This window comes from Aulonocara sp. 'chitande type north' Nkhata Bay, linkage group LG1, assembly GCF_057382095.1.
Source record: "Aulonocara sp. 'chitande type north' Nkhata Bay isolate Kocher_YH1m ecotype deep benthic linkage group LG1, A_spYH_male_GT1.1, whole genome shotgun sequence".
Taxonomy (NCBI): Eukaryota; Metazoa; Chordata; class Actinopteri; order Cichliformes; family Cichlidae; genus Aulonocara; species Aulonocara sp. 'chitande type north' Nkhata Bay.
The window spans coordinates 24,818,844-24,830,422 of NC_141344.1; the positions used below are offsets into that span (position 1 = coordinate 24,818,844).

Genomic DNA, 11,579 nt, shown 5'->3' on the forward strand with positions numbered 1-11,579 from the left:
ACTAGCAAATTAAAAACTGTACCATAATGACATGATTTGCTGCTTAACTGTAAGAGGAAACTGTAACCACTTCCTATCCCTGGAGTTTCTCTTCATTTTGCATCCCAAAGTAAACGAATGAATTCATGCCCACCAGATTATTATAACTTGAAAATTCCAGCTATTCACTATGAAGCTCGAGCCTTTGAGCTGTACTGGAGAAGAAAAAATGGAAGTTGTGCATGTTTTAGTCCAGTTTTTCTGGCGGTGTGTTTGTGTATTACATTAGAGCTTTAATTCTCTCTGTAAACTGGAAACATTTGAAACCAGAATAGCTGCTCCTCTCCACCTCTCTGAGCACATGGTGGGACACACTGTGGGAGTGCGATCGCTCAGTCATGACCCCCAACCCCCCACACAAAGCCAGTTCCTCTGCATATGGAAGTGAGGTGGGGGGTGGGTGGACACAAGGAGGTTGTAGACCTCACATCGTCCCATGGGGTCAGATAAAAGCTTACGACTCTCCTTAAACGACCCACCCCCACCACCACCCCTGCTCCTAGCTCTGCACTCTTTGCACAAATAATAGTTAAAGATTTATTACGTCATCAGCACACTCTTCATATCACACATCATCATTTTTTGATAGAGGCATAGGAAAAATGCTTTAAGCATTAAGGAATGGGGCTGTGTTGGTGTAATATAAATTCTTAGAGGAGACCTCACCGATAGAAACTTACAGCACCACGCTGCCACCACTTGTCCTACTAAAGCCTGTATCGAGATCCAAACATCCCCTCTGATGCATGGACACTTTAAGGCCTCTTCTTTCCAAAATGGCCTACCAGAGCCAAAGCCCCGCCCACAACAGGGGCCATAAGCACAGGGGCCTCTGTTTTTTGTTCTTCCCATAGAAGCCTGACCACCATTGTCTCGGCGTGACCCTGAGGTCAGCTGAACTCACCTCGCCCAACCACGGCCCATTCAGCTGCGGAGCTTCACACAGGACAAAAACATCTCTAAAAAGCGAGCATCGCTTCATGCGAGGAGGGGGGTGGCCGTGAAGGGACACATGGACAGACGACGGCCACGCTCTGCAGTGTGTCAGATTCACAAGCTGAGCCGTGTTATTTCTGTTTTTAAGTCTCCGGATCAGGTAGTTCAAGCCGAGGTATGAATCAGATGCGATCCAGTGCAGCGTGGCTTATAACGTTATAGTCCGGCAGATAGTCAGGATGATATCCCCATCAAGTACGAGTGGTTTAGACCACGCTGAGTCTATTAAAGAAGTCAATTATAGAAAGTTATAATGAAGTTATATTTGACACGTTTTCTATTAATTCACCCTCTGATAGTTTAAATACACATCTTGGGGAAATAAAATTTTGCTGCAGGAAAAGAATGAGGCCGTCCACGCCTGTCATCTGCAGGCCTTCATTAAAGTGTGTGTATCGAGCCAAATATAAGTGGTGCAGTAAGGAGGTTTCTTTTGACAAAATACTCCATATTTTATCAAAAAACCCACATTATATGAAAAGCATGATATGTATTTATTTGTTTGTTTGTTTTTTACTGAAGAGAAAAGCAGATGGTGAATGTTGATACTCACGCTGGTATTGGTATTAGATTGATACTCGTGGATTAAGATCGATGCTTTGTTTCTGTCCTCTAAGTTCAGCATGTAGCCTGGCACATTTAGATTCCACGTCTTAAAAAAAGCATTTCAAAATATATGTAAGGCTGAAAGGTGTGATGGCACGCAGCTCTCCCTGCATAAGCTGCATCAGTATCAGAAATGCCAGCCCTGTATTGACTTGGTATCAGATTGATACTAAAATCTGCAGTACTGCACAGCGCTGATAGACAACCTGTTTAATTTTAGCTCGAGCCTCTAGCATGGCATCGTGCTTTCAGAGACAACGGTGTCCCTGGTGGAGGGGAAGCTCATGGAAGTTGGCAGGTTGAAAATGTGCAGCATGATGTGGCTGAAGGAGCATGAAACATGTTCACAAATCGATGCTTCGCACGGTGCCACGGGAGAGACGAGAGTCACAATTGAATGTTGAGTGTTTTGTTTTTTTTTAATAAATACGTTTTCTTTTTGTTACAGATCATTTCGTAGCTCGGGGATATTACGCAAAACTGCCGACCTGTTATTAACCCTGAGGGGAAACTGGTAGAGAGTAAGTGTTAGGTGCTTGTTTTCCCATTTGGCTTTAACATTTAGGCTCTTTTTATTTTTTCTTTTGAGCCCTACTCATACCATTAAAGTTTCTAAGTGTTAATTCTACAGCCATCTCTTCAGTTTCCAGTAAACTACATCTAACTCTAGTTTCTATGATGTCATTTTTGTCTATTCAACCTTAAAACATGTTTTGTTTTGTTTTTTAAAAATGATGGTGTTTACCCCAGAGTGAAAGTCAGTTTCCCAGGAGCACCATTAGAGGTTTAATGACGAGAAAAGCTCAGAGCCTAATTTCATTCATCCAGCACCTCCCCCTGAAAGCCACTCAGAGAGCAGCTTAAGGTTAAACTTAACTTTACCAAAGCAACTGTTTGCATCAAAGCATGATGTAGGGCAAAGACAGCTGTCTGCTAATCTAAGGGTGGCTTGATCAGCTTGCATGTCCATCAGCGTGAGTGTGTCTGATAAATAAAGAGCGGTAAGTGTTGAATTGGGTGAATTTAGTTTAGTGTAAAAGCAATGAGTGATCAATAAGACTAGAAAAGCTCTGTTAAGGCGATGGAGTCTATAAAAGTACTTGAAGTATAACTGAGTGGTTATATTTAACAGATCGGAGTGCTGTTGTACTCACTGTGTAATATTAGTATCTAACCACATACATCACCCTTTTGTTCATTTACAACACTTCACCTTTGGGAAACTGAAGACACTTACTTTATTTTACGGTGTCCTAAAAGTAAGTTAAACACCTTTTCCCTTTAAACTGATGTTCACACGTGATTGAATCCTTAAGTAGAAACAGATCACAAAGACTGGGTGAGGAGTCCCTTGAAACACTTTCATTTTAATAAAATCCACAAAATCATGACTTTCATTTCGGTTCAAACAAAGTCAACACATCTCGGCTGTGAAAAACCTCAAAGTGCTCATGAATTTAATGCTCTGCAGTGCAGTTTTTAAGCTTTTTCCCCACTTTTCCTTAAACCAATTCATCAATAAATTAATATTAAATACACATTTACTGTACATCTAAAGCTGCCACGTGTTGGTGGCAGTAATAAAGAATTTCTTATAAATACATCCCTCCCCCATTTCCAAGCATATCTGACAAAAAACAAACTGGATACAACTACCAATGATATGTTAAGACCCCAGTTTGCTGTCTGATTGTCTTGTCACTTCACTGAGGAGCTCTCGCTCTTTATCTGGATTTTTTTTTGGACCGCGCACAGCTCTCAGATTGTCCTCAGTAACTGAGATTCATGATTACCCTCATATCAGCAGAGAAGTGTCATCAGAGCAGCAAGCATTAGACTTTGTAGTAGATGTTGGTGGGACTCTGGGGCATTATCTCCTGAACTATGTACACAGGGGGCCCGTAGTCACTGCTCACGCGCTCAAAGTGACGGCAGATCATGCTGTCGGAAGCCCGCAGAGGAAAGACGACGTCGCTGCGGTCCGAGCCGTTGTTGTCGCTGCTGATGCTGTCCCGTTTCGGCACGCCCAAAGTGTTGAGGGACACGGAGGCGGACTGCTGCCCATCTGGGACGCAGCGACGGTGACGGTGCCTCCACAACACAGCCAACAGAACTATGATGACCACGAGCAGGACCACACAGCCAGAGACAACCCACGTGAAGAGTCCTGTCTCCGAGCCCACATCTGTCAGAAGATAGAAAAAGAAAATTTAAGGGGCAAGAGACACAAAGGTTTAAAAACAACTTCACTCACTTAATGCCCCGGCACGGCCTGATCAGCACATGTTAGCGTGAAAAATCTCAGCTGAAGCTGGACACAAGAGAATATGCTTCATCTTAAGTGTCACCCTGTTAGAAAACACAGGCCCTTTTTTTGGCACACGACAGACTCATGATCACTTGAGGTTTGAGTGCAAACTGGAGGACTCAGTGAAATGTCATTGTGATGAACAGTTTGCAGCATTGTTTTATTCTTCTGTCCGTCTGCGGAGTCACACGATGATCACGAAGTGGGTCAGAGCAGAATAAAAAGGCTGCTCAGACAATTTCAAATCCAGTCTTCTAAGGGTTGATGAGTTTGGTTTCTACCGATCGTTGTTAGCGACAACAAATTACACAAATCAACTCAAATATTTCAATCAAGAGCCAATATGTAGTTTAAATGTTGCCTTCATTTTGCTTTTTTATGAGCTAAAAAGACTATAATCACTTTCTAATGTTGTTTTATTGTTAGTTATTTACTACTGAGAGCATAAAAATGTATTCAATAAACTGCAATTTGTTCAGCAGTGTTGCTGAAGCTGCCCTACAGAAGAGTTTTGTCCCATGAGGGCTGAAGCAAACACAAGAGTCCTGGGGTAGAAATTGCAAACAGACTTAATGGTTAATTAAAAATCTGTGAACATTATTGGGTTCTTTTGATATGTGTGGGAAACTCAACATTAATGCACAAAAGGAAGGTAACTGAAAGGGCAGGTAAAGGTAAGGCTTGCACAGTCTGCTCCTGTGTGCTAGAAATGCCCATGATACTGCTGTACATGATTCCCCAGGCTGTATTTTTGGTTTGTCTTCATACCAGCTTTACTTTTTATATCCTCTTCTTTCGTGGAGGCGTCCTTGGCCTTGGACTTTGGTCGTGTAGGTGGGAATCTGGTGGGGGACTCCTGAAGTGTTGAAGGTGGATCTGAAGAGTCTGGAATAAAAACCACACAGACTGATATAAGCTGCAAACCTCACACCTTCCAGGTTACTGTAATGAGATTTATTGGTTCATTCAGAATCTAAATAAAGAGCTAATTTCTTTCTATTTGTTTATTGATTTCGGATCAACAGTCATTCAGATAAAATTGAATCACAAGACAAAGAGCGAAACTTGTTTTTTTCTCAACGCAGCCAGACCACAGAAAGCTGGGTTTTGTGTCACAGCTGCGATTTTCTTTTTTTTTTTCTTGACAGGAAAAGCATCACTAACATGTTCTCCTTTTTTCCCCACCCACTCACACATAACATATACATATGAGTGACAAATTAAAGGAAGAAAAACAGCCTAAAGTGTCTTACTAAGATGTTGCCGGAAAAACTGTAATGCTCTGGCTTTTCTGTGAAACTCTGCTGGAGGATTTTTCAAAAACTCTTTTTTTGGAGGATAAAGGTGCTGAGGGAGACCCAAACCACAGTAGCAACGCTACAGAGCCTCTAGATCAATACACTGTAAGGGTCGGTGGTACAGGTTTGCCCTTAATTTATCAGATGGAGCCATTTAAAAAAAAATTCCCTCTGGTTTTTCCAGGGGGACTTTTCTGGAAAAAGACCAGCTGTTTCACAGTTACGGATTTTCCTCTGTGGTTCATTAGAAATGTGATCAAGTCTGAGAATATAGAATTAAATGAGAACAATTAAGTAATCAAAAGAAACCCCGTCTTGTTTTTAATTGGTTATATTTCCCTTTATGATACTCTCTGTCAGTGAGAAGTAACTAAATCCATTCAATCAAGTACTTAAATATACTTTTGAGAAGTTTCAGCCACTTATGTATTGGGGCCGCCATCCTTACAAGTTACTATTAGGATGTTGGCTCCACGCTCTTCCACTTATCTAAGTCAGGGTCGCTGGAGCCAATCCCAGCTGTTAAGAGTTGCGAGAGGCAACAAGAGACAGCGGATCTGAACCTACACCTTTCTTTCCTCTAAAAAACAAAGCACTGTTAAAAAGTCCTACTTCTGCTTTAAACTTCAATCAGGGTTCCTCCTGATTTACTCTTCATTACTCAGAGAATTAAAACACTTCAGTGTCGTCCCAGGAAACCATAACAATGAGATCTTTCTATCTTAGTTTTCTCATAAACTCCCCATGAATGATCGCCATAGTCACCTGGTTTTGTCTTTAAGCCTACCCAGAACCAACTCTTTGTGAAAGGAAAGGAGATAACGCCATCACACAGCTCAGTTTGCATTGGTTACATCTTACATTAAATTACACTTTTAGCATTAATTAAATAAACTTCAGAGATGCTGAAGTCATTAATGGACTGGAGATAAAGTGGATCATCTACTAAAGAGGAAGAAAAAAACAGAAGTAGATATCAGGCTGAGCAATACTTAATAAATCCATTTCGTTTCACCATTGGTAGTAATGATAGGCAACCTTGAATGTGGACTGCCTTTGTCAGATTACAAAGCACACATTTTTCTTTGTTACACATCACATTATTCAGGGCTCCGTGTTTAGAGCAAACCTTTCATCATGGTCAATAGCAACAAGGATTTGTCTACTTTTTCTTCTTAAAATAGTGTGAAAAAGGTTTATAAAGGACTCTTTCTTAATATCTGCATTGCTTTATTAGTAATTTATATTATTAAAAAGGAACTAAACTAGTCTTTCACCAATAACCTCTCAGGTTTCTCAGCCTTCAAAAAGTGTAGTTCTTAATTTTAAATTTGGCAATTTATGGGATAATGTGCAAGCCTTCAAATGAACTGGGTTTAACAACAAACATAAAAGTATGGAAGCTTGTTTCTGCCACTGGGGGAAAAAACATTTGGAAAAAAAAGAACATCCTAAAGTCAAACATTTTAGTTCTCATCTCAAAAGTTTAACTCTGTAACTTGAAATTTCAAGGTTTTTCTCAGATGTTTGTATGGAAGCCCGTTTCCGCCACTAAAAAAAAAAAAAAAGCTAGTATCCATAACTCGAAATTTCGAGTTATTTTCTCGAAATTTCGAGTTATTATCTCGAAATTTCGAGAAATATAACTCGAAATTTCGAGTTACTTTTCTCAAAATTTCGAGTTAGCTCTGCCAATCAAAAATATACGTGAATGAGGTCGCTTTCTTGTTACCCGGAAGCATATGGCGCAGGACCGCGCACTCAAAAACGGATCCCAACAAATTAAAGTATGTTTGCTGATAGTAACACCATGTGATTCAGCTAATAACACAGGGATTTCATCATTTGTGAAGCCAGGCTGAAAACACTCAGCAATCTGTGCATTCACGACTGGATGTAATACCGGTAGCTTAGCTGTAGCATTTGTAGCTGAGGGCTTCAGCTTCCGGGTAACATGGAAATGACGTCATTCACGTAGATTACTGATTGGCAGCGCTAACTCGAAATTTCGAGTTGCTTTTCTCAAAATTTTGAGTTAATATGTCGAAATTTCGAGATAATAACTCGAAATTTCGAGAAAATAACTCGAAATTTTGAGTTATGGATCCTTTTTTTTTTTTTTTTAGTGGCGGAAACGGGCTTCCATATGTTTGAGTTGGTATGTTGAAGTTTTTTAAAAGTTTATTTTTTATTAAGTGGCAGAAAGAAGCTTCCACATACCAACATAAAAAAGTGACAGTTTAACGTCTAAATACAGGAAAGAAATATTGTGATCTTTGCTCAAACATAAAAATAAATACTAAAGTAAAAATGAAATGTTATACCTTAACTGGGACTACATGCACATTTGAGTGTTAGTTAGCTTAGTTTGAACAGCAGTCATTAAAGCTTCACTTCAGTGTCTCATTCATTCATCACTGATGTTCAAATTTCCTGCCAGCACATTTACTGTGAACGTAAAAAATATGACAACACGATTAAACGTTCAATTTAAAAAGCACAACGTATAACTCAAAATCTGACGCTTCCAACGACTCGTCGTGACTTTTAATATATGCAGAAATTAAAACTCGATAACACCTAAAAATTGAACTTATTAATATTTGCTGTCGCTGTAAAAAAAGATGTGTTTACACCAGTAAACACAGCAGGAGAACAGCCCCATATTTCCAGTTATGATCAGTGGAGAAATGCACGAAATGCTGATTTTTTTTATTTTTTTTTTCATCTCCAACTCAAACTCCTGAATTATTTATGTAGATACCACTTCACATTTCAGAGGTCAAAAAAATAATATTTATTTTTTAGGCCTTTCATTTATTTAGCTTTTAAAGTTTCTGGAAAAACACACAGAAACAGCAGCTGTCATGTTTCTGTGATTATGTGGAGTTAAAGAAGCAAACAAGCACACTATAAACACTAGTTTCTTCATTTAGAGAGTATGGCTTGAAAATTGATAAATAGTGTGTCGACAGGTAGCGTACACCTGTGTGCCTGTTGTGTTTTAAAGAATGATGCATCCTCAAATTAAACCAGTTATTGTGATGTTAATATGACAAAAAATAAATAAAATAAATACCACGGCAGTCTCAAATGATCACATGCATGATAATACCGGCTTTAAGCTGCTAGTGCTGGCTTAAATTAAGGATTTGGAATAATTCATGACAGAAATCTCTCTTCAAGAGAATTGATGGATGATCACAGGATTATGTGACCACTCAGTAATTCAAGTCTGGAGATGATATTATTGCTTTAAATATGACCTGAAATAAACAGCTGGTTCTATCTGTCAGATAACTACATGTGTATGTATATGTTTGTGTGTGTGTTCATGTCATCCACACATGCGCTGGCACAGACACGTGAAAGCAAAGCTCTTACTCTGGCCGACTCTCAGCACCAGCTTCATGGATTTGGTCCTGCACACCCCTCCATTAGTGTTATCCAGACCCTGCAGGAAGCCCGTGGAGGTGGCTGATAAACACAGGGAGGAGGCAAAAATTAAACACTTTTTTCTTCCCTTCCCCAAGTTTCGTGTAAATCATAAACGATTATCAGGGAATGCATAATTACGCGACGACTCCTTTGCAGACAAGTTGGGTCAGTTGCCAAAAGTTGCATCACTTATGCAACAAAATGCCACACATAGCACAAGCTGTGATGTTATAAACAGCAGATAATCACACATGTGAAAACACCACAGAAGCTACAGAAAATGCTGTGAGGGCTGAACCAAAAAGATACTTATTTTTTTAGTGTATATTCTTTAAAAAAACAAAAACAAAAAAAAAGCTGAATTGCTCCCAAAATACTTAACCTCCAAAACATCTTGAAGAAAACCTGAACAGAGTGAGAGGATTTGTTGCAGCATGGTTGCATTAGTTGCAGTTAGGTGAAGCCAGCAAACTGGAAATTGAGTGTGATGTTGCTGAATGTACTAACCAGTGAACTGACTAAGCATTGCATCTCAAAATGCAACACGGGAAATGAGACGAATGGAGAATATTTTAGCAGCTATCCTTTTGAATCAATAACCAACACTCGCATGAGACACACACACACACACCAGGAACTCTCACTCACCCCTGTCATTCACACACATACTTGTTAGCAGCATTTAGGTCAGATAACAACATCTCGCAGGCTACAAGCCACGTTGCCATGTAAGCTCCCATCAAATCCGCCTGATGCTGTAAAAGCCTTCTGTGATTTGGGGCATGTAAGCCCTTGGAATCACACAGGCCTGCCAGAGCGAAGTGTGCTGTCAGAGCGTGGCGAGGTGGGTGAGGCTACATGGTCAGACTTGCTCTCTATCTCATGCATCACTTGCCTCTTAAGATGCTGGTTTAACCGACGGCAGTCCAATAACGAGGCCACGTTTTTTTGTGTGTGTGCGGGGTTTTTTTTTTTTTTACTTTGATTCTCACGCAAACTGACAAATTGAGAGGGAGCCAAGGATGATGGTGTCCTCTTTACCCAGAGAGAGAGAAGGAGAGAGGGCAGGGGAAGGAAAAAGGAATCAGCTTCTAGCCTGGATTTAAAGGCTGTTCCACCTGTAGGAACCAGCTGCTTTTCCCCATCATACTGAGTTTAATTAGAACGTGTGCCACACGTTTGGCAGCCATGGCTTCAGACACAAAAAAACACTCACAGGTTATGTAATAGTCCTTCCCCTTGAGGAACTCCAGACCCCACAAGTTGGGGCTGAATTCCTGAAACTTGAACGTGAACTTTACATCACGGTTTGGTTTGTCGCAGTTCAGCAGAGGCGTGTCAGTCTGGTCAATGGTGCAGCTCTCCAGCTGACTTCGCGAGACCAGGAAGACTCTGTAGAACTCCTCCTTTCCCCCAGAGGAAGCATCTGCCCTGGGGCACACAATGTCCATCTTGTCCCCTATCTGTGGATACAGAATGAGACCCTGACCTGGAGTAAACCTGTGATAAAAGAGAGAAACACAACACTTAAAAAAAAAAAAAAAAAAACCATAAAAATCCTCTTAAACCGGCAGAGACTGGAGCATCTTCACTTTATGCAATTCTCAGCTTGAACTTGATGGATAATAAAGTGGCCACATTTTAACTTCAGTGATAAGAGCGTTTCGACAAGATCTTGCAGGTTTTCATTTGTTCACATCAGACCAGTTGCTTGTTTAGACTGAGGAACAAACCAAAAACAAACAGCGCAGTCATAAAGGAAAAAAGATTAGGTGATCAATCATGAACTGGATCAACAGAATATTAGTCTACAGTAATCCCTGGAGCTATTTTTTTAAAGCTCCCCAATTCCATCGCTTCAGGGGATTTTTTTGTGTTATGTAAATATCTGAAGAGCACATGCAGAAATGCATTGGTTTCATCACCAGCTAATAACATGGCGAAGATAAAAAGTCATTAATTAATACAAATCATTCTGTTTAGTTTCAATTGGCACAGGAGAAGAGCTGGAGCCTGGCAGTGTTCGGTGCTTCTGTGTTATCAGTTACTTCTCAGTCATTATAAATCACTTCTGGAAAATGTCACTGAGCAGATTTCTGTCAGTCCACAGCAGAAAGTTGTATTGATCGCAAAACTGATTCCTCCACTTACTTGGCATTGGAGCTGCTCCAGTGGATAGACTCCAGAGTGATGGCACGGCATGAGCAAACGATGGCCAGCAGGAACAGGGCACCGCAGCTCCATGCGCTGCTCCCCATCCCAGGAAGAAATCGGAGACTGGCTACACGGAGGCTCGGTATCATAAACCGGCTACAATTTGCTGTCCCTGCATGTCTCCGGTTGCTCCAGGTGCGCGCAAAGGACACGTTCCCGAATGAAATCCCACCAAGTTGCGAGTTTTCCTCCTGCGGCTGTTTGAAATGTTCCACATTGTGCGTAATTGGCTGGAAAATTATTCGTGTGACGAGATCCGTGTATTGAGGACAGAGAGAGTGTGCAGCGTTTAAAGCCATCAGCTGACCAGTCCGCCCATACGGGCTCGTGCGTAAGAGAAAGCCGGGGCTGGTGGGCACATCGATTGGTGAATTTTTATTTATTTATTTTTTTCACATTAACATACTGTACATTGCGTTACATGCACGAGCCATAAAACAAGCGCATTTTTAAAAGCGTGTTCAACACATTTGGGGGAAATCCAAGTCTGGCTGTTTTCCAGACGATTAAATAATAATAATAAAAAATCCAGAAATTATTGCGCTTACTTTTCTCAGAAGCTAGAAGTTTCATAGTAACCACAGATCTTTATCTGTTTTTTCTTCTTCTTCTTCTCGAAAGTGGGTTTGGGAAATATTAAGGGTCTAAACCAGCTGTAAAACGGTTTGGAACTAATTTGT

At 40.6% G+C, this 11,579-nt stretch overlaps 1 protein-coding gene across 1 annotated transcript; it reads right to left on the minus strand.

Moving 5' to 3' along the window:
- Window positions 1-2,926: 2,926 nt before the first annotated feature.
- LOC147339143 (ephrin-B2a-like) lies at window positions 2,927-11,198 on the minus strand. The gene is made up of 5 exons (XM_086289801.1): window positions 10,837-11,198; window positions 9,902-10,185; window positions 8,632-8,724; window positions 4,718-4,834; window positions 2,927-3,826 (listed from the first exon to the last, which is right to left on the minus strand). The coding sequence occupies exons 1-5, from the start codon at window positions 11,196-11,198 to the stop codon at window positions 3,474-3,476; spliced, it is 1,209 nt and encodes a 402-aa protein (XP_086145927.1). The 3' UTR covers window positions 2,927-3,473.
- Between the last annotated feature and the right edge of the window lie 381 nt (window positions 11,199-11,579).

Bases quoted from the DNA above. Each gene is read 5' to 3' on its own strand.
- LOC147339143 (XM_086289801.1), bottom strand. From the start codon at position 11,198: ATGGCTTTAAACGCTGCACACTCTCTCTGTCCTCAATACACGGATCTC. The intron at 10,186-10,836 runs GTAAGTGGAGGA...CTTTTATCACAG, and splicing joins TGGAGCAGCTCCAATGCCAA to GTTTACTCCAGGTCAGGGTC. The intron at 4,835-8,631 runs GTAAGAGCTTTG...TTTTTATTCCAG, and splicing joins GGTGCTGAGAGTCGGCCAGA to ACTCTTCAGATCCACCTTCA.